General features: G+C 44.0%; 1 protein-coding gene across 7 annotated transcripts in view; it reads right to left on the bottom strand.

The window, feature by feature from the left end:
• The window catches only part of FCHSD2 (FCH and double SH3 domains 2), a 325325-nt gene that overhangs the window by 119715 nt on the left and 181494 nt on the right, over positions 1–24116 (bottom strand). For 3 of the 7 annotated variants that reach the window (XM_073661305.1, XM_073661306.1, XM_073661303.1), the window contains exon 2: positions 2485–2582. In XM_073661305.1, the coding sequence (XP_073517406.1) occupies positions 2485–2540 (56 nt within the window). In that variant the 5' untranslated portion in view covers positions 2541–2582. Of the gene's footprint in view, positions 1–2484; positions 2583–20523; positions 20835–24116 lie in introns of those variants that run through there. The other 4 variants (XM_073661301.1, XM_073661304.1, XM_073661302.1 and 1 more) reach the window with 2 other exon arrangements.

Below are 24116 nucleotides of genomic sequence, written 5' to 3'. Positions count from 1 at the left end.
GTGGAGGCCACACACAATACTCCGCCTCATCAGGAGCATGCCCAGGCGTTGTAGGGAGGTCATACAGGCACGTGGAGGCCACACACAATACTCAGCCTCATCAGGAGCATGCCCAGGCGTTGTAGGGAGGTCATACAGGCACGTGGAGGCCACACACAATACTCAGCCTCATCAGGAGCATGCCCAGGCGCTATAGGGAGGTCATACAGGCACGTGGAGGCCACACACAATACTGAGCCTCATCAGGAGCATGCCCAGGCGTTGTAGGGAGGTCATACAGGCACGTGGAGGCCACACACAATACTCAGCCTCATCAGGAGCATGCCCAGGCGTTGTAGGGAGGTCATACAGGCATGTGGAGGCCACACACAATACTCAGCCTCATCAGGAGCATGCCCAGGCGTTGTAGGGAGGTCATACAGGCATGTGGAGGCCACACACAATACTCAGCCTGATCAGGAGCATGCCCAGGCATTGTAGGGAGGTCATACAGGCACGTGGAGGCCACACACACAATACTCAGCCTCATCAGGAGCATGCCCAGGCGTTGTAGGGAGGTCATACAGGCATGTGGAGGCCACACACAATACTCAGCCTCATCAGGAGCATGCCCAGGCGTTGTAGGGAGGTCATACAGGCACGTGGAGGCCACACACACAATACTCAGCCTCATCAGGAGCATGCCCAGGCGTTGTAGGGAGGTCATACAGGCACGTGGAGGCCACACACAATACTCAGCCTCATCAGGAGCATGCCCAGGCATTGTAGGGAGGTCATACAGGCACGTGGAGGCCACACACAATACTCAGCCTCATCAGGAGCATGCCCAGGCGTTGTAGGGAGGTCATACAGGCACGTGGAGGCCACACATAATACTCAGCCTCATCAGGAGCATGCCCAGGCGTTGTAGGGAGGTCATACAGGCACGTGGAGGCCACACACAATACTCAGTCTCATCAGGAGCATGTCCAGGCGTTGTAGGGAGGTCATACAGGCACGTGGAGGCCACACACAATACTCAGCCTCATCAGGAGCATGCCCAGGCGTTGTAGGGAGGTCATACAGGCACGTGGAGGCCACACACAATACTCAGCCTCATCAGGAGCATGCCCAGGCGTTGTAGGGAGGTCATACAGGCACGTGGAGGCCACACACAATACTCAGCCTCATCAAGAGCATGCCCAGGCGTTGTAGGGAGGTCATACTGGCACGTGGAGGCCACACACAATACTCAGCCTCATCAGGAGCATGCCCAGGCGTTGTACGGAGGTCATACAGGCACGTGGAGGCCACACACAATACTCAGCCTCATCAGGAGCATGCCCAGGCGTTGTAGGGAGGTCATACAGGCACGTGGAGGCCACACACAATACTGAGCCTCATCAGGAGCATGCCCAGGCGTTGTAGGGAGGTCATACAGGCACGTGGAGGCCACACACAATACTCAGCCTCATCAGGAGCATGCCCAGGTGTTGTAGGGAGGTCATACAGGCACGTGGAGGCCACACACAATACTCAGCCTCATCAGGAGCATGCCCAGGCGTTGTAGGGAGGTCATACAGGCACGTGGAGGCCACACACAATACTCAGCCTCATCAGGAGCATGCCCAGGCGTTGTAGGGAGGTCATACAGGCACGTGGAGGCCACACACAATACTCAGCCTCATCAGGAGCATGCCCAGGCGTTGTAGGGAGGTCATACAGGCACGTGGAGGCCACACACAATACTCAGCCTCATCAGGAGCATGCCCAGGCGTTGTAGGGAGGTCATACAGGCACGTGGAGGCCACACACAATACTCAGCCTCATCAGGAGCATGCCCAGGCGTTGTAGGGAGGTCATACAGGCACGTGGAGGCCACACACAATACTCAGCCTCATCAGGAGCATGCCCAGGCGTTGTAGGGAGGTCATACAGGCACGTGGAGGCCACACACAATACTCAGCCTCATCAGGAGCATGCCCAGGCGTTGTAGGGAGGTCATACAGGCACGTGGAGGCCACACACAATACTGAGCCTCATTGTGACTTGTTTTAAGGACATTACATCAAAGTTGGATCAGCCTGTAGTGTTTTTCCACTTTAATTTTGGGGGTGACTCCAAATCCAGGCCTCCATTGGTTAATAAATGTGATTTCCATTGATGATTTTTGTGTGATTTTGCTGTCAGCACATTCAGCTTTCTACAGAACAAAGTATTCAATGAGAAGATTTCATTCATACAGATCTAGGATGTGTTATTTGAGTGTTTTATATATATATAAAAAAGGGCTAAAATAAGGGGTGCTGTCGCTTTAACACTAGGCCCTCTCGCGCGTGACCTCCACATTTCCCAGCTGTGTGACAGCTCTGCGAGACATGGACAGGAAGGAGGAGAGGAAATTCCACTGACAGTTCCTGGAGTTTTGCTTAAAACCAACTGTTCTTCCAAAATAAAGAAGAGAAGGCCGAGCAAACAGGTCAGGAATCCAGCGCTGCGTCTTACCTCATATCTTCAAGGAGATCACATTCGGCCTGATGCTTGGCTTGCAGCTTAGTCATCTGGTCGGTCTGAATGTTTTTCAGCTCTTGTGTAACTTTCACCTAAAAATGCAAAGAAAAAAAAAAAAATTAGAAAAATGTGACAGGAGAAGGGCAGCCACCCTGAGATCTCAGCAAACGCAGTGCGACAGGACGCCTCCGCTTTACGGCAGGCGCGACTCATTTAACCCATGGGCATCCATCACCCCTAGGACACAGATTGGATCCTGCCTATCTATTGTCAAATAGTACAATATGTCTGCAATCACACCTGCGAAAGGGTCAAGACCATCTTGATCACATTCAGTCTGAATTGTATAAACTTGCCTATCTTGTCTCCTGCAGTACTATTACATCATGGAGTGCCTATTGAGCCCTTATAGCTTCACAGTGTATAAACATGGTGGAATTAACATGCTGAGGATACGGAGTCTACAGCTGTATAAACCTGCCTATCTAGTCTATTTCAGCACAATCTAATCATTGAGTGCCTATGATACTATTTAGTAATTACCTACTCACAGTGTAGACATGGTGGAATGAACATACAGAGGGGATGGAGTTGCATAAACCTGCCTATCTAGTCTCCTGCAGTACGATCACATCATTGAGTGCCTATGGAACCATTACAGCCACAAAATGTAGACATGATGGAATGTATATACAAAGGATATGAAGTCTACAGTTGTATAAACCTGCCTATCTAGTCTCCTGCAGTACGGCTGTAACATTCAGTGCATTAGGAGCTATTCAATAATTACCTACTCACAGCTTAGTGTAATGAAGGTACTGAGAAAAAGTTTTTACAATTGTATAAACCTAAACCAATTTACAATAAGGTTCTCCTAGTGTGTACAAATGAAATGTGACTCCTACAAGGTACAAAACTTTGATACGTTAAAATAAAACTTTACATTCGAAAAATCACCCCCCCCCAAAAAAAAAAACAAAAACATTAAAATGAAAATCAAAAGTAAATATATTGCAGATGTTATGGACAGCAATATAGAATTATACTCAGAGAATATTATAAGCCAATAAAATCCTGTCTACAACATTAATTAAATGCACACAGATGAATAATAATAGTATAATTAAGCATATAATATCCAAATGTAGTATAAAAGGACAATATGGCAAAATTGCACAATATCAAAAAAATAAGTTACCCAACCCCTAGATTCCTGGCCCAGACGCTTTATTGTCTATATTCCCTTGACAAAGCATAAAGCGAAACTTGCGTAGGGGTGTGAGCAGCAAACTATTTGTTTGATATTGTGCAATTTACCATATTGTCCTTTATGCTGCACTTAGATGCCATTTGCATTATTATACTATTATTACTCATTTAATGAACTAACATTGTAGCCAGGATTTTATTGGCTTATTGTCATCTATTTGTAGTCATTTTTCCTATGGATATATCTCTGTATTGCTGTTCATAACATCTGTGTTGTGTTTCATTGATCTTTCAGTCCTTTTTGATTGTATACACCTGCCTATCTATTCCTCTGCAGTACAACACAAGCATTTACAGTCAGAAGAATATTCATTACACCAGTCTATGTCAAAACATTTTATCTCCAGATATAGAAATATATTATGGATATTCCACCTATGATTCTATCAACTTGCCCATCTAGTCTCCTGCAGTAGAATACAGATTTACCGCCATTACTACCCCATACACGACAGTGAGGTTAACACACCTGGGGACTATCTAGTTCCCAACAGTACAACAACAGGCATTTAGATCCTGTGGTACTATTCAATTGTTATAATTCCACACTTTGGTGATTATAGAAAAACCATCCTGATTAAATTCAATCCAGTTTTAATCACCCTGCCTATCTAGGCTCCTGCAATATGAGAGAGGTAATCATTGCGAGACTGGCATTATGAACCCACACCCTGATCAGAATTGTCATTTCTGAGGGTGCCAACCTGCCTAAGTAGTCGCCAGCAGTGCTGCGTAGATTTACAAAGGCAACGAATCAGCCATTATAAAATATACACGTTAATTCCACATGGAGAAACTACTTGATAACATTGAGTTTGTCAACCTGCCTATCTTACCTTCTGCAGTACGTCATTGAAAGTCAAAAGTGCCAAACATTATAATCTCTCACTCTAGTTCTAGCGGGATTAATGTCCTGATGATAATCAGTTCACAGTTGCATCCACCTGCCTATCTAGTCTCCAGCAGTACACATAAGGCAATCAAAGCTTTAACCCCACAGTCTAGTGATGTGTGTGAAAGTATCCAGATGAGATTCAATCCACAGTTGCAACAACCTGCCTATCTAGTCTCCAGAAGTACACTAAAAGGTATTCCAAGCATCTCAGTGATTATAATAACACCGTCATAGCGAGACGAACATCATGACAATCCACAAATTTATCAACTAGCCTTTCTTGTCTCCAGGAGCACAATCGTGATGCTCGATTATTATAATCCCATATTATAGTGATAGGCAGTTTAACAGAACAAAAAGGTTATTAAGGTATTTCCTATCTGTTCTCCAGCAATGTAAAAGTTGTATTCAGTGCAAAAGTTGGCAATGACATAACAGAAGTACAACATGATGCTCTGTGGGTTACAGTTAAATTAGACAAAACGTACAATTGGGAGAGGAAAGTTGAACTTTATGGACCGAGGTCTTTATTCAACCTACGTTACTATATGTTACATATAACCATTCTTATAATATTCAGTGAACAGTTGTGTCCTGCCTATCTATTCTCCAGCAGTACGACAGATAGGCCGGACACCACATAGAGCGGAAGGCTCTGAACACCTATTCTTCAGCAGTACCACAGCTATTCAGAGCCTTCAGTCCACTATGGTATCCTGCCCATCTACTCCCCAGCTGTACCACAGAGGCAGGACACTATAGTAGAGTGAAGGCTCTGAATATCTGTACTACTGCTGAAGAATAGATCTTCAGAGCCTTCAGATTACTATAAATGTCCTGCCTATCTATTCTCCAGCAGTAGGCAGGACATTAGTAGGCTCAAAACTTCTATTCGTCAGCAATACCACAGATATTCAGAGCCTATCCTGCCTATCTAGTTTCCAGCAGTACCACACATAGGCAGGATGCTATAGTAGAGTGAAGACTCTGAATATCTATTCTTCAGCAGTACCACAGATATTCAGAGTCTTCACTCTACTATAGTGTCCTGCCTATGTGTGGTACTGCTGGAGAGTAGATAGGCAGGATAGTCTCTGAATATCTGTGGTACCACTGATAAATAGATGTTTTGAGTCTTCAGTCTACTAGTGTCCTGCCTATGTGGGAGTGCTGGAGAATAGATAGGCAGGCCACAATAGAAGGCTGAACATCTATTCTTCAGCAGTACTACAGATATTCAGAGTCTTCAGTGCACTACGGTGTCCTGCCTATCTCTTCAGCAGTACCACAAATATTCAGAGTATTCAGACTACAATTGTGTGTCCTGCCTATCTATTCTCCAGCAGTACCACACATAGGCAGGACACTATGGTAGAGTGAAGACTGAATATCTGTGGAATTGTTGAAGAATAAATATTCAGAGCTTTCAGTCCACTATGGTATCCTGCCTATCTATTCTTCAGCAGTTCCACAGATATTCAGACCACAATTGTGTGCCTTGCCTATCTATTCTCTAGCATCACCACACAGGCATTCAGAGCCAAGAGTCAGTCAATGCAATCCATACCTGTAATAACCGAGCAAACGTTTGAAGCTTAACCCCATTTACTGGAGCTGCAATACCAGACAATTCATGGACAGGAGGGGCGCTATTTTTGGAAAAAGCAGCAACTTTTTCCTAATCCTACACAATCCCTTTTAACATGGAGACTGCACAGAAAGTATGAAAGTAATCTGCTGTAGGGGCACACACAATTTTGTGATTTTTTTTTTTTTTTTTTGCATCTGGGATGTTTAGTTTAATTCAAAGTAGTAAAAGTGAGAGTTAAATCCACTTCTAATACCTGATATCTGCCACATCAAGCACACGGCTAATCTACTCCTGGCTTCACAGAACTGAAAAACGTCATCGATGTACCTCACCCAAAATGATGTCAGACCACGCAGGTGGATCAAAGGGCAACAAGGACATTGATGTGTGCAGGGAAAGGCACGATGACAATGAAGATCACCTACAGAAATGTAACACTTAGGATTCCTTAGGAAACGTGCAGACAGTTTTTGAGGAGTTCATCAGAGAGGGTCCGCTTCAAAAAATGCCCAAAATCTCTTAAAAACGCTTAAAAGGTTTCACTTTTTTCCCCCTCTTTAGGTTTTGAAAAAAAAACTGGTGTAAGAAAAAGAAAGTGCATTTCACTTTTTTGAAACTGCTCCTGGTGAAAATCGCTCCAAACTGGGCTCTGTCCAATCTGAAGGCTGCAAAAAAAAAAAACTTTTCAGGAACAAAAAAATTCCAAAAACTCCACCATAGAAGGAGTGTTCCCTGATGCCTTTTCCACTAGAAGGATATGTGCATACAATATCTTTTTCAGGCAGTTTCTTCCTTGAACCAGCCTGGAAAAAAAAAGGGCTAAAAAATGCTACAAACACATGCACAGCAATGTAAAAAACTATTTGCTGTGCCCGTGTTTCGTCTTCAGTTACTTCTTTTAACTGCTTCGGGTTTCAAAAGAAGCAATATGTTCATTCTTTGGACGACTTCCACTTAGAAGCCGCTCAGTATTGAAAGTTCAAAATAGATAAAAATCTATAAATAAAAAGACGCACGGCTGCAAAAGTGACGTAAAACGCACCGACAAAAATACATCGGGAAAAGACGCGTCTTCATCTCGAATTAACAGGCACGGCATGATGCGTACATGAGGTTTCATAGGGTCGACTAATCAAACGAGGACTAAGTATGAGAAGGTCCGCAGGGCTGGACAGCGGCCGTGGACTTCCGATGTGGCCGCTAGACCACGATACTGCAAATCATTGTGCCCATCTCTAATAATGAGCATTTCTGAACCCTACACGTGATCGAGGTGAAGGTTTGTAATCAATGGTCTCTGCTATGTAGAAATTGTCCAAAAGCTAAAAAGCAAAAGATTATTGGAAATTTATTCTACTCTAATCCCATTCAAAGCTGCATCTTCTATTCTACATCCAGGAAATGGGGCTGCAATTCCCTCCTGTGACTCCCCCCTCCTGTGACTCACCCCTCCTGTGACTAACCCCTCCTGTGACTCCCCCCTCCTGTGACTAACCCCTCCTGTGACTAACCCCTCCTGTGACTAACCCCTCCTGTGACTAACCCCTCCTGTGACTAACCCCTCCTGTGACTAACCCCTCCTGTGACTAACCCCTCCTGTGACTAACCCCTCCTGTTCTATTCTACATGCAGGAAATTGGGCAGTGATCCCCTCCTGTTCTATTCTACATGCAGGAAATTGGGCAGTGATCCACCTCCTGTGACCCCTCTCCCGTTCTATTCTACATGCAGGACATTGGGCAGTGATCCCCTCCTGTGACCCCTCTCCTGTTCTATTCTACATGCAGGAAATTGGGTGGTGATTCCCTCCTGTGACCCCTCTCCTGTGATTCCCTCCTGTGATTCCCTCCTGTGATTCCCCTCCTGAACGGTGGTAGAGGAGCTAAGAAACCCAATTGTATAACTTGTATCTAATCTCCCTGACTACTCCCCGGTTACAGAGATCCAACAGTATTTTGAATGCAGCTTTGGGTGTGACTGGAGTCTATAACTGGGGGGGTTGACAGGTTATAAAACTTTTGACAGTTTTACTCCAGTCCTGGTCCAAACTACCAATACTATAGAACCCATAGTTGATGTTTGTTACAGATAGTATTTGGGGTGAGATTTGCGGGCGTGAAAAGCGCTCAAAACTGCTCTTAAATAAAACGGACCCCAAGAGGTGTAAAAAAAAAAAAAGAGAAAAGAAAAAAAAGTTGCTGCCAAATGAGACCCAGCGCCTAACTGCAGCTGTCGCCTGAACCACAGCAATGTATTATAGCAGCAAGAAAATCCTCTAGTCACATCCAAAGCTGCACTCAAATGGATGAGGTTTTAAAGTAAGTGAAGTGCACGTTCCATGTTCCCTCCAGCCACAGACAGCTCCAACCTCAGCGTCACCTGCAGCGAGCGGAGGGGAGACGTGCCGCCATCAGTGTCACACAGGACCAGACGGCGGGTGGGAAATGGAAAGTAAATGACTCATCCCAAGAAACGACACTCAGCGCCGCTATCTGCGGTGACAGTTCTGATGTAACGGCAGAACACCGGGTATAAGAGACGGCAGATATCATCACCGCACCAATCAGTGATGCTGCACTGCCACCGGGGGCGCTCTAATACTGCACCGATAGATAGTAACATCACACAAGGATTAATTCATTATGTTTATACTCCAGTCACAGCCAGAGCTGCATTCCAATTCTACGGGCCGCCACTTGGAAATAGTCCATAACGTGCCAATAGACACTCTCCTTAAAGGGATTGTCCAATGTCCGCAACACCTATTAGTTAGGAGGGTCCCCAGACAATCCTCTGACCACAAGGTATCCTATAAAAGGGACCCCCAGCAATTAGCTGTAATGAAGAGTGAACAATTCTCCCACAGCACCCCCGCAGGAGAGATAAAGTATTACATTGATTCCATTGAAATCAATGGATTGTCAGAGTAAAGAATAAACATGGATCCTTCATAAGTGTATGGTTCTACCACGACGCACCTGCAGGACAAAAGAAGTATTACATCTCTTCCAGCTGTATGCACAAAACGGGAGGTGACGTTTTAAAATCCAGACCATTTACAAAATTATGTTATTTTTTATTTTAAATGCATGGGAGCAATAAATATATTATTGCAAAAGTAAATGCACCCGCCAGGAACGAGTCTACTTGACAGATGCCAAGTGAGGGGAGAGCACATTGTGGGAGCTCTGCACATGTAGCCACAGTCCGTATACAGAGAAAACCCAATATACCGTCTGCACCGGAGCAGCAATCACCAGCAACCTGCAGCTCCGGCTTGTTCTGTGTCTGCTGAGAAATATCTCAAGTATTATAAATTCTGAGAAATCACCTCTCTACACCAGAAACCGTACTAACGGCAATATAGGAGCTCAGCGAAGCATGCGTCCCATTTCCAATAACAGCAGAAGAGTGAGTGCAGCTCTGGAGTATAACGCAGGACGTAACTCAGGATCAGTAATGTAATGTACACAGTGACTGCACCAGCAGAATAGTGAGTGCAGCTCTGGAGTATAATACAGGATGTAACTCAGGATCAGTAATGTAATGTATGTACACAGTGACTGCACCAGCAGAATAGTGAGTGCAGCTCTGGGGTATAATACAGGATGTAACTCAGGATCAGTAATGTACGTACACAGTGACTGCAGCTCTGGAGTATAACGCAGGATGTAACTCAGGATCAGTAATGTAATGTATGTACACAGTGACTGCACCCGCAGAATAGTGAGTGCAGCTCTGGAGTATAATACAGCAGGTAACTCAGGATCAATAATGTAATGTATGTGCACAGTGACTGCACCAGCAGAATAGTGAGTACAGCTCTGGGGTATAATACAGGATGTAACTCAGGATCAGTACAGGATCAGTAATGTAATGTATGTACACAGTGACTGAACCAGCAGAATAGTGAGTTCAGCTCTGGAGTATAATACATTACTGATCCTGACTTACATCCTGTATTATACTGCAGAGCTGCACTCACTATTCTGCTGGTGCAGTTACTGTGTACATACATTACATTACTGATCCTGAGTTATATCCTGTATTATACTCCAGAGCTGCGCTCACTATTCTGCTGGTGCAGTCACTGTGTACATACATTACATTACATTACTGATCCCGAGTTACATCCTGTATTATACCCCAGAGCTGCACTCACTATTCTGCTGGTGCAGTCACTGTGTACATACATTACATTACTGATCCTGAGTTACATCCTGTAATGTATGTACACAGTGACTGCACCAGCAGAATAGTGAGTTCAGCTCTGGAGTATAATACAGGATGTAACTCAGGATCAGTAATATAATGTATGTGCACAGTGACTGCACCAGCAGAATAGTGAGTTCAGCTCTGGAGTATAATACAGGATGTAACTCAGGATCAGTAATGTAATGTATGTACACAGTGACTGCACCAGCAGAATAGTGAGTGCAGCTCTGGAGTATAATACAGGATGTAACTCAGGATCAGTAATATAATGTATGTGCACAGTGACTGCACCAGCAGAATAGTGAGTTCAGCTCTGGAGTATAATACAGGATGTAACTCAGGATCAGTAATGTATGTACACAGTGACTCCACCAGCAGAATAGTGAGTGCAGCTCTGGAGTATAATACAGGATGTAACTCAGGATCAGTAATATAATGTATGTGCACAGTGACTGCACCAGCAGAATAGTGAGTGCAGCTCTGGAGTATAATACAGGATGTAACTCAGGATCAGTAATGTAATGTATGTACACAGTGACTGCACCAGCAGAATAGTGAGTGCAGCTCTGGAGTATAATACAGGATGTAACTCAGGATCAGTAATATAATGTATGTGCACAGTGACTGCAGCTCTGGAGTATAATACAGGATGTAACTCAGGATCAGTAGATATTAGACTAATATTGATCACTAGTTATTTCATCATTCAGGCAAATAAATCAGATTGTTCTCTTTTGAAGCAGTTTTATACTAATCCACACATGTTGCAGACCTCCTGGAAGTATCTAGGGCAACTGCTCATAATGCAATCTGCTAATATGCAAAGAAAGGGTCCAAGAAAGAAAACCTGAGCCCCCTTCACATCCTGCAAGGGTAAGAAACCCACCTGTCCACGACCGACCTCCTCCATGGTGGACATCCACATCCAAGACACCAACATCTCCATGATGCTCAGAATATGAGGAGACTGGAGGGGTCTCTGCGCGCCCCACCTCTAATAAAGGACACAACCCCCCACCCCTGCAAACGGCCCCAGAGATTGGAGAAGTCATAAATAAGAACAAGCAGACAATGGATTCTTCTGTTAGCAAACAAAAAAAATCCCAAAATCTTCCAAGGACAAGGACTTGTCACGAGTTCCCCAAAATGATGAAGAAGTTTCACAAATCAAAGAAGCAGAACCCGACGCAAACTCGGGGAGAACATCCAAACTCCTGGCAGACATTGTCCCTGGTGGGATGTCAACCCGGAACCCCAGTGCTGACCACTGAGCCACCGGGCGGTCCATGTCCATCTATCAGGGGCAGACACGACCAGCTCGGGTGACCGGTACTCGGACAGTACGTCTCGCCAAAATTCATGCAGCTCCTGTCCTCGGCCGGAGAGCACAGACATGGACCGTGGACCGGGGGAGTGTGATGTGGGGATGTTATTCATCGGGGGCAAAGGGCCGGATAAGAAATTGGAATCTGAGGTTTGGGATGTGCGGCCAATGCTTTTCTCTGTGTGTGCTTGTATGTATCTAATGGAAGACATGTACACAGATGGAGCAGCACTTAGTGCCTCACTCAGCACAATGTGCCCAGAATCTGCAGGTTTCCTACGTGGCAGGTTAGCGTGGCTCCTCGTACAGACATGAGAGCTCCTTTCATACGGCCGCGCAGTGTAACCAGGGACACAGCCCGGGAATAGCTCTCAGGAAATGACAGGTAGAACCAGAACTCGTCACTGCTACAATTATCACATTATGCTGCAGAAACATCCTGGAAAAACACCTCCAACCGCACGACAAACACCCAACAGCTGGGACGGAGCGGCCACCACTCAGCTGCAGCTTTGTTACAATTGTATCCAGCCTGAAAAACCCTTTGTGACATCAGCAGCCAAATCCAGCCGCTGTCCTGATAGTTTGCTACAATGTATCAGTGCAAGTAAAACGTATCACTCGGCGGCCGGGCCGTGGGGTCTGCCGGGCCATGGGGGGAGGGGGTCGCACAGGCCTTCAGCCTCTACTAGAAAATTCCCACTCCTGACAGCAGAGATCTTACCATTTAGGAATAAGAAAACTACAGACGCTTTTTATTTTTTTTTTATTTTTTTTTATCATTTTGAACCTTTTCTTAAGTCTCACTCGTGTTCGTCTGGTTTTTTTTTATGTTTCTTATTGCGGACGAGGTTCGGGGGTTTCCGAATGTTTGCGGCTAGATCTTCAATTGCGACTTTTCAAAACTTTAACGAATGAGGAGACTTTTTTTTTTTGCTAAACATTCGCACAAGACGTTAGACAAACAGAAAAAAAGCGTTTGAGTTTGTACAAAAAAAAAAAAAAAATTGGTGAACAGCCCGCGCCATTTTGAAGAACTTGGCGCAAGAAAAAAAAAAAAAAAAAGTCAGTGAATGGCAAAAGACAATAAAGAAAAAAAAAAAAAAAAGTGAGAAATCCCCCGAGTGTCCTATCACAGCGCACCTTGATCCCATCTGCATCAGGTACGTCCTCGCTGGGAGCGCTGCTCCGCAGGTAAGGAATGTTAATGCACTCACTCCCCTCCAATAACGTCCTCACTGTAATCTACACAGCCCCAGTGCAGGAGCCAGGGACAGACCCTACCTGCCAAACAATATACCAGGCCATACGCTTAACCCCATAGACGCCAGACTGGCAACGTGACATTGTTCATGGTACGCTCTTACGTAGACTGTAATCATTGTGTAATGGAAGTTAGGAAACCTTTTAATAAAATTTGCATTTCTATCCCGCCTTATCAAGATCTCTGCTTGCTCTCAGTGAATGGAAAGATTCATGTTTACATCCTATTATGATCTTACACTTCTCACAACTGAGGGTTTGTTACAAATCGTACCCAGACTAGATGGTCCTGCTGGCCCCGGCTGCTCATCATGGCCACATCAGCACTCTACCACACAAAGCCATATCATACCATAGGAAAGGTCCAATGGCCGGATGTTCTACAGGACAGAAATGTCCAAGAACGATGGGAGATTTCGCTAAATAAAATTCTCACTGCACAATCAGTAACAATCCCGAAAAGAAGGAAGAATTGGAAGCATTTAAAGAGACCAGGATGGATGAACACAGAACTTAAACACTTGATAAAAAGGAAAAAAAGATATGTATATGAAAATGGAAAGAGGGAGGCATATCTAAAGAAGAATATAATGTTATCTGCAGGGCAAGTGTTAGAAAAGCTCAAGCCAGTAATGAAGTGAGGCTTGCAAGGGATACCAAAAGCAATAAAAAAGGGATTTTGAGAGTATGTCAAAAGCAAAAGAAAAGCCAAACATGCTATAGGATTTTTACAGGATGAAAAGGGTGTAGTGGTCAGAAATGATGCTGAGAAGACCAAACTTTTAAATTCCTATTATACATCTGTGTTCTCTGAGAAAGCAAATGTAACATCAACTGATCTTCATTGTGCTATCGAAGGAATAAAAAAATCCACACTATCTATAAACCGAGAGATGGTGAGGGAACACAGCTAATTTACATGAATTTAAATTTCCTGGTCCAGATGAATTACATGCTAGGGTACTGAAGGAGAAGCAGAGGAAATTGCAGAACCACAAGCAGTAGCCAAAATCTTTGTAAAATCCTGGTGAACAGGAGAAGTCCCAGAAGATTGGAGAAGGGCAAATGTTGTCCCGATCTTCAAAAGAGAAAAGAAGCTGGAGCCTGGAAATTAAAGGCTAGTGAGCCTTATTTCTATACCAGAAAGGCTCTTTGATCAAATAATTAAACAGCATGTATGTAAGTACTTGGATAAGAATACAATAATTAACCAAAGCCAGCATGTGTTTATAGCAAACAAGTCATGCCAGACTAACCTAATTTCCTTCTATGATGGAATCACTGACTGGGTGGATCAGGGAAATACGGTATATATAGTATATCTCGACTTCACCAAAGCATTTGATGAAGTATCTCATACTATCCTTATTGAAAATGACCAAGTATGGGATTGACAAGCTTACAGTTAGGTGGATTCATAACTGGCTCAGTGATCGTACTCAAAGAGTGGTAATAAATGGTTGCACATCCAATTGGAAGAGTGTTTCAAGTGGGGTACCACAAGGCTCTGTCCTGGTCCCAGTGTTGTTCAGCATTTTTATAAATGTTCTACATAAGGGAACTAAAGGTAAACGAAACAAATTTGCAGACGATGCAAAGCTAGGAGGGATAGCTAACACTAGAGAAGACAGAGAAAGGATTCAGAAGGATCTAGATAAGCTGGAACAATGGGCAGCGACTAACAGAATGATATTTAATAGGGAGAAATGCAAGATCCTACATCTGGGCAAGAAAAACGAAAATGACATCTACAGAATGGGAGGAATAAAACTAAGCAACAGCACGTGTGAAAAAGACTTGTGTATACTAATAGATCACAGACTGCACATGAGTCAACAGTGTGATGCAGCAGCAAAAAAGGCAAACACAGTTCTGGTATGTATAAAGAGAAGCATAGAGTCTAGATCACTGAAGTAATTATCCCCCTCTACTCCTCTTTGGTCAGACCTCATCTGGAATACTGTGTACAGTTTTGGGCACCACATTTAAAAAAAAGACATTGAAAAACTGGAGCAAGTTCAGAGAAGAGCTACCAGGATGGTGAGCGGACTGCAAAGTATGTCTTACGAGGAACGATTAAAGGATCTGAGAATGTTTAGCTTGCAAAAAAGAATTAGACAGAGGAGACTTAATAGCTGTCTACAAATATCTGAAGGGCTGTCAGTGTAGAAGGATCATCTTTATTCTCATTTGCACAGAGAGACATGAGAAGCAATGGGATGAAACTGAAAGGGAGGAGACACAGATTAGATATCAGAAAACACTTTTTGACAGTGAGGATGATCAATGCTTGGAACAGGCGGCCATGAGAGGTGGTGAGTTCTCCTTCAATGGACGTCTTCACACAGAGGCTGGACAGACATCTGTCCGAGATGGTTTAGTGAATCCTGCTTTGAGCAGGGGGTTGGACACGAGAACCCAGGAGGTCCCCTCCAACTCCAACATTCTAGAATTCTAAGCTCTGTGCCCACACTGCGTCCTGGCACAGACTCGGGTGTCCCGGCCAGCAAAGCGTGCCATGGAGGCGGCATATTGATTGGACATCTATGGTAGATCCAATCAGTGGGAATCCTGTTGCTTGGACCCTTATAAATCCCCAAGAAAAGAAGATGTGACCCTCAGATGGGGCCATGTGACAGGTTAATACTTCTGACTATGATTAGTTTGTTACAATTTATCAGTCTGGAGACATTTGTGCTGCTGATCTGCAGACTGGATACAACTGTAACAAACCTTCAGCTGTGAGACTCATTAACCCTGTACAGGTTTTCAGCAAGGCCATTGTCATTCACTGACATCAAGCAGAGATGTTGAGGAATTAAAACACAAAGTCTGTTAGAAAGTTTCAGAACTTCTCATTAAACTTTAATAAAGCAAAACTTTGCATCCAGTACAATCATTATAGGGGATTCTGGTTGGAAAAACGTATCCCCATCCACAGGAGAGATGATAACCTCTAGATCATGGGGGTCCAAGAGCAGAGACCCCATATTAAGGCCAGACGGGGCACTCTTACCCGTTAGAATGGAGCCACAATGCACATGGCCGACCACTGCTTCATTCACATACAGCGCTGCGGCAATCTCCGACCTAGGAAATGAACAGAACAACGATCGAGCAAGAGATCAGCGGGATTCCCAGTGGCTGGACGCCCACCGATCTAGAGGGATAAGCTCCTTCAACTAGAATATCCCCTTAATATCTTTATCAGAATATCCCTTTAACTCTATGTCCTTAATGGGCAGCTAAGGCCAAAGAGTGCGTGGAAAGAAATCGTACCCCATCACATTGAGATGTGAAGAGCAACGCGTAGAACCCCGGATCATCAGACTAAAGCACAATCAGATAATCAAAATGTATCAAGATGAAGCAAACACGACCTCCAGATGTAGCAGAGCTGAGAAGTATCCTGACAGACACAGCTCTGCTACATGTGCCGTAAATAGACCGCTAGGGCGAAAGTGTTATCCCGACCACCTATAGGGAGGTACGGACCTGCAGAATCATCACTAGCCGGCTCCATCACCTGCGGGGCCCGACCAGCACAGAACAGCGTGGAAACTGCAATCAGCAGATTGCCACAAGGTATCACTGCGTTCAGCACAAATCTGGTTCTACGTTGGCTGGTGCCCACCTCTTAAGGCCCCTTTCATTATTGCATTTGTGCCTATTTTTTCCTCTCTTTTTATTCTGCTTTTTTTTGGCCTTTACTTTTGTTTTGTGCCCAGTTCTTTGCATTTGCACTTTTTTTTTTTTTTTTTTTAAAGTCCATTTCCTACTTGGTCTTCGGTTTGGTTTTCTGTTCGCCATTTTAAAAAAAAAGTCACATAAATTGAGCAAATATACTTCAGTCCTCTCCCAAAGTGATCTTTCTTTTCCTTATGGCAGAAAATTTAGCACAAATGCAATCATTTCATATTTCGTGCGCCATTTAAACAGATCATTTGACTTTTTGCTGTAAAAGGGAGTAAAAACAAAAACAACAAGCATTTACTGAATTTGAACAAAATTCACAGACCCGTCTGAGCAATTTTGAAGACTTTGAAGACAAAGACAGCAACGAATCAGAAGACAAAAAAAAAGGGACTTAAAAAATTATTTCTGCATGTGCATGTGGAGTTTTTGGGGCAGAAACTGAGTAGAAACTCTCCAAATCCTCCTGAAAAACTTGGGGTTTACACTCCAAATACTTAGCGTGCGCAGAGCCTCAGCGCCCTTAGGCTATGTTCACACATGTTGGGTTTTTCAGCATTTTTTGCTGCAGATTTTTATGCTAATTTTCAGCTGCGTTTTGCAAAGTCTATGTTTTTTTTTGTTGCTGCGTATTTTGTGTCTTGGTTGGGTTTTTGGAAAACAGAGCAAGTCTCTTCTTTCAGTGTTTTTTCACCCATAGGAAGTAATGGGTGGTGAAAAAAAAACGCTGAAAAAACGCACCAAAATGTACATCAGCATTTTTTATGGCAAAATAGAATGGGGAACTTTATGTACATGCATAAATAGAGACAGAAGGACAGTGAAAAATGCCGCTGAAAAAAAAGCATAAAAAAAAAAAACGCAGAAAAACCGGCATTTTTGACGCAGCTGATTTCCTGCCAGAGATTAGGTTTTGCTGTAGATTTGTGACGCTGAAAGACCCAACATGTGTGAACATAGCCTTACAGTTGTGCCGTATGCCCAAAATGGTTTCTCGAGTAATGCACAGTTGTAATATATTGCTCAAATCACAGATATTACTACTAATAAAAAGAAATTTAAGAATGAATCTTCGTCCGCTGCTGCTGCCTCTTCGTAGCCTCAAGGACAAGTTTGGGATCAGGTGTGAAGTTCTGGACGTCTGGCCTTTAGCGCTCGTTCAGATGAGTGGATTATTATCGTCCTGATTTTTTTTTTTTCTGGATAAGAAACAGACGATTTTCCCTCGACCTTGTGAACCCGGCCTTCGGGCTAGCGGCCGCCCCGTCAGTAGTGACAGGTGATGATTCTTTGGGGGTCTGTACAGTTCACACACTCAGAACTTCTGACAATGTATCCAAAGTGGAGACTGTATATCCACGAGACTTCTCCAAAAGACCCCCCCTCGTCTCCAGACCACCTTTACCAGTGACAGACTTGACATTATACATATAATAAAGGAAGACTACGGGTCCTGAGTGATGGATCCGTTCACCGGGGAAAGTTACCATCCCAGCAATGTGCTAAACGTGGCAAGAACTTCTGCACCATTTTTTGCTGCAGATTATTGGATAAACTCAGCAGCTTCATAGAGAACCAAGGTCTAAAGAAAAGCAACACATTTCTAGCAGCCCGTGCACTTTCGCCATTCATGAATTTGTGCATTTTATGATAATATCGATAAATCTTTCACTGCATCAAATGTCAAAACTGGTCCCAAGCAAACAATCCACAGGGAAATGTAGCGACCACTGTGCCCCTCTGACCGTGGGGTCCAGAATAAGGCCACAAGTGTAAGACCTGGCGGCTCTACTGCCGCTGGGTCATCGTGAGGTTCAGCAGCACCGAGGGGACATGAGTGCAGCCGTGAGACCCTGGACAGAAAACTGCAAACATCTGCAGGGCCAGGATGTAACCATCTGCAGCGTAGGTGAAAACTGCTGCATCCTGCAGGCCCCATCAATTCATACTATAATCCCTGCGCATACAGTCTGCAGGTCACAGAGAGATTAATTCAGATGGTTACAATGTGGACGCAGACTGTTGACTTGAAGAGATCAAGACGTGGGAAAAATGCTGCAGATTATAATCCCTGGATGGAACGCGACTGTTACACTGTATCAAAGTGGAAACTGCAGCTACTCTACATAATCCTAAAAATAATTATATATACATCCTACAAACCTGCAGAACAGACAGAAACAACGTATCACCCAATGTAGGAAGATCCAGCAGCCGCCTCCAGCCAGGACAGGAAGATGAAGCTGCCAAGAGCTGCAGGCCCGGCCTGGGGGAATCTGCATTCACCTGACAGTATGGCAGGTATCAGAGGTGGACACTGCAGCAACCAGGCCGCAGAGCAGGATGATACAATGTATAATCACAGGGCAGAGGCCAGGCAGATACAATGGATCAAAATCAGCAGCAGCCTGCAAAAGTCCATGGAGTTACAATGTATGGAAAATCAGCATGATGCAAAGCTCCGAAAATTACTATGTATCATCATCCTTCTGCAAAATTGCAGGTAGTTACCCTATATTGGGAATCCTGATGCCTTGTAACTACCTGGACTTTTGCAGGGTGATGTTGATTTTGATACATTGTAACTAAAATAATGATGCAAACCCCATGTAGTTACAATGTATCATTATACAGAGCCCAGAACACCAAGTTGTTACAATATATCATCCTCCTTCTACAAAACCCCCCAGGTAGTTACAATGTATCCCCATCATGCGCAGATGTGCAGAAATCTACAAAATATCATTATGATACAAACCCCAGGTAGTTCTAATGTATTATTTTGCAGAGCTCAGAATTGTAAGTTCTTACAATGTATCATCCTCCTGCAAAACCCGCAGGTAGTTACAATGTATGATTGGTGCAGAAAAGGTGAACTTTATGGACCTCTGTATTTTTTATCAACCTATGTAACTATATATGTGTCATCTTGCAGAGCCCAGAAGTCTAAGTTGTTACAATGTAGCATCATCCTCTTGCAACCCGCCCCCCCCAGGTAGTTACAGTGTATTATACTCTTCTTGGGGGGCAAACACAAACAAAATAAGGTAGTTGCAATGTATCATCTTGCAGAACTATGAAATCTAAGTTGTTGCAATGTATATCATCCTTCTCTCAGATAGTTGCAATGTATCATGCAGAACAGCAAGCTGTTACAATGTATCATCATCCTAATGCAACACCCCCCCCCCCCCCCTTCCCCAGGTAGTTACAATACATCATCCTTTGCCTGCAAATACCCAGGTAGTTACAATGTATCATCTTGCTGAGCCCAGAAATCTAAGTTGTTACAATGTATCACCAGCTTCATGGAGCAGATCCAGTTTATTACAGAGCATCACGCAGCAATCCAGGTTGCACAATGTCTAACTATCCTGCAGATCTTAAACTTCAGACTGTTACAATGTATCAGGTGTGGAAGCAAATGTAAAAATAAACTAAGCCCAGGACATACAGGGTTACAGTGACATGGTTGCAATGCTTTTGGATGAATCATCCCTGCACTTCAGATCGTCCCCATGTGTCAGCCCTGTGCAGGTTATTTGTACACAGTCATCATCCAGTGTTACAATGTATCATCAGGCTTGGGCAGTTGCTGGTGTCAGGTCGGTGCAGTGTCGGTGCAGTGTGTCAGCTGCAGGCTCCTCCATGCCCCCAGCACAGCACACATACAATGCACATGGAATGCAGAGCACACAACAATGCATGCAGCATGCACCAGGGGGAGGGACCGGCCAGCCCCCCACCCCTCTATTTGCCCCTTCTCTCCCCCTCCCTCCTCACCTTTCTTGGAGGGGGCTGCATGGTGCCTGAGGAGGGCCGAGAAGCAACCATAAATCCCAGGGGTGGCTGTGTGAGAGGTCCAGGGGGCAGCCTCCCTCCTTCCCCAGGCTCCTCCAGCTCTGGTGCCAGGCAGGGAAGTGCTGGGCAGCTGCTTGATGGCTTCTTTGTGTCAGGAGGAGCAGACAGAGCGCAGAAGTCCAGGGGGCTCCATGAAGGGCCGACAGACTGGAGACTGGGCACAGCAGACACACAGCCAGGGGGAGGAGGGGAGGAATAGCCAATGATGGGGGAGGGGGCACACAGCTTGTAATAGGAGCTATGGGAGGAGAGAGGGGCTGGCCTGTGCACTGCAGTCTATGCTGCAAAGCTCTACAGCGCCACCTGGCGGCCACAGCGGGGTACAGCGCCCAGGAAAGTCCTGACTGACTGCAGCTCCAGCAACAGGGTCAGTTAACCCCTTCAGGCCAATGCCCATGACCGATCCATTGGGGAGATGAGTGATGTCAGTTGATGACTAATGGGAATAATGAGAGAAAGGCTCCCTCCATTATATTTTATGAGCTGGTAGATCTCTAGAAATAGCCTGTATCGTAAATGAAAGGTGAAGAAATGGCCGAGCCGACCCCGAAACGCGTCTCAAACAATAATCCCTGTAATGCATGTAAATGAAGATGGAAAAAAGGATGAAATGACCCCAAAATGAGTGTCAGGATAAAACATGTAAAGGATGTGAAATAAGCGGCCTGCCAACTCCAAAACGCATCTTGTATAATAATCTGATTTATATGAACTTAACCATAAAGAGATCTGCTGCAATAATCTGTATCAGATGTGAATGAAGCTAAAGCAAAGGTCGCCCCAAACCCAAAACGCGTCTCATACAATCCTGTATCATATGTGATGAAGCTAATGCGAAGCTCGCCCCAAACCCAAAACGCGTCTCATACAATCCTGTTTCATATGTAATGAAGCTGATGCAAAGGTCGCCCCAAACCCGAAACGCGTCTCATACAATCCTGTTTCATATGTAATGAAGCTGATGCAAAGATCGCCCCAAACCCGAAACGCGTCTCATACAATCCTGTATCATATGTGATGAAGCTAATGCAAAGGTCACCCGAAACGCGTCTTGTATAATAATCTGATTTATATGAATTTAACACTAAAGGGATCTGCTACAATGATCTGTTTCAGATGTGAAAGCAGAGGTTAATTCAAACCCGAAACGCGTCTCAAAAATCACGATTGCATGTAAATGAAGCTGAAGATGAATTGACCCCAAAACAAGTCGCAAGCTAAGACCTGTAAATGATGTGAAAAAAATGGCCTGCCAATTCCAAAACGCGTCTTGTATAATAATCTGATTTAAATTAATTTAACCCTAAAAGGATATGCTGCAGTAATATCTATGAGATATGAATGAAGCTAAAGCAAAGCTCGCCCCAAACCCGAAACGCATCTCATAATAACCTGTATCAAATATGAACAAAGCTAATGCAAAGGTCGATCCAAACCCAAAACGTGTCTCAATAATCTTAAATTAACCTTAAAACAAGTAACATAGTCTTCCTTCAACCTTAAAAACTAAGTCCATCTAGTTCACCCCGTAGCCTAACATGTTGATCCAGAGGAAGGCAAAAAAAACCCATGTGGCAAACACTAAGCTCCACATTGGGGAAAAAAATTCCTTCCCGACTCCATACGACAATCAGACTAGTTCCCTGGATCAACGCCCTATCAAGGGATCTAGTATATATAACGTGTAATATTATACTTTTCAAGAAAGGCATCCAGGCCCTTCTTACATTGTAGTAGTGAATCCCTCATTACACCATCATGCGGCAGAGAGCTCCATAGTCTCACTGCTCTTACAGTAAAGAATCCGCGTCTGTGATTATGATTAAACCTTCTTTCCTCCAGACGTAGAAGATGCCCCCTTGTCCCCGTCTCAGTCCTCAGAGTAAAAAGATCAGTAGAAAGGTCTTTGTACTGTCCCCTCATATACTTGTACATAGTAATAAGATCACCCCTAAGCCTTCTTTTTTCCACAGTAAATAACCCCAAGTGTAATAACCTGTCTTGGTATTGCAGACCCCCAGTCCTCTAATAACCTATCTTGGTATTGCAGACCCCCCAGTCCTCTAATAACCTGTCTTGGTATTGCAGACCCCCCCGTCCTCTAATAACCTGTCTTGGTATTGCAGACCCCCCAGTCCTCTTATAAGCTTGGTTGCTCTTCTCTGCACCCGCTCTAGTTCAGCTATGTCTTTCTTATACACCGGAGACCAGAACTGTACACAGTATTCTAAGTGTGGTCGCACTAGTGACTTGTATAGAGGTAAAATTATCTTCTCCTCATGAGCATCTATGCCTCTTTTAATGCATCCCATTATTTTATTTGCCTTTGCAGCAGCTGCCTGACACTGGCCACTAAACGTGAGCTTGTCATCCACCAATACACCCAGGTCTTTTTCAGTGACAGTTTTTCCCAGTGTTTTACAATTAAGCATATAATTATACATTTTATTTCCTCTGCCCAAGTGCATTACCTTACATGTATCCCCATTAAAGCTCATTTGCCATTTATCACCCCAAGCTTCTAGTTTACATAGATCCTCCTGTAATATAAAATTGTCCTCCTCTGTATTGATTACCCTGCAGAGTTTAGTGTCATCTGCAAATACTGAAATACTACTCTGTATGCCCCCTACAAGGTCAGTAATAAATATGTTAAAAAGAAGGGGGCCCAATACTGACCCCTGTGGTACCCCACTGTTAACTGTGACCCAGTCTGAGTGTTTTCCATTAATAACCACCCTTTGTTTCCTATCACTGAGCCAATTCTTAACCCACATACATATATTTTCCCCTATCCCCATTGTTCTCATTTTATGTAACAACCTTTTGTGTGGAACCGTATCAAAAGCTTTTGAAAAGTCCATATACACAACATCCACTGCATTTCCTTGGTCCAGTCCAGAACTTGCCTCCTCATAAAAGCTGATCAGATTAGTCTGGCAGGAACGGTCCCTCGTAAACCCATGTTGATATTGGGTCATGAGTCTTAAACTAAAACCTGTAAATGATGTGAAAAAAAGTGTCCTGCCAACTGATTTATATGAACCTAACATCAAAGGGATCTCCTATAGTAATCTGTATCAGGTGTGAATGAAGCTAAATCAAGAGTCAAACACGACCTGAAACGCGTCTCATAATATCCTGTATCATATGTGAATGACGCTAAAGCAAAGGTCAACCCCAACCCAAAACGCGTCGCATACGTGTATCATATATGAATGAAGCTAAAGGAAGGGCCGAACTAAACCTGATAAGCATCTCATATAACAACATGTATCAGAAATAAATTAAGCTAAAAATTACAACCTGAAAGCGTCTCAAATGATAAACTGTAACAGATATGATTGAAGCTAAAGCAAAGGTGGAACTCAACCCAAAACGCGTCTCATATAATAACCTTTATCATATGATTGAAGCTAAAGCAAGGGTCAAACTAAACCCGAAATGTGTCTCATATAACAACCTGTATCGTATATGAATGAAGTGAAAGCAAAGATTGGTCCAAACCCAAAACG

This window comes from Phyllobates terribilis, unplaced genomic scaffold, assembly GCF_046119375.1.
Source record: "Phyllobates terribilis strain yellow unplaced genomic scaffold, ASM4611937v1 Scaffold_2__4_contigs__length_985480577, whole genome shotgun sequence".
In the NCBI taxonomy this organism is placed as follows: domain Eukaryota; kingdom Metazoa; phylum Chordata; class Amphibia; order Anura; family Dendrobatidae; genus Phyllobates; species Phyllobates terribilis.
This window is presented reverse-complemented; position numbering and strand designations above follow the sequence as displayed.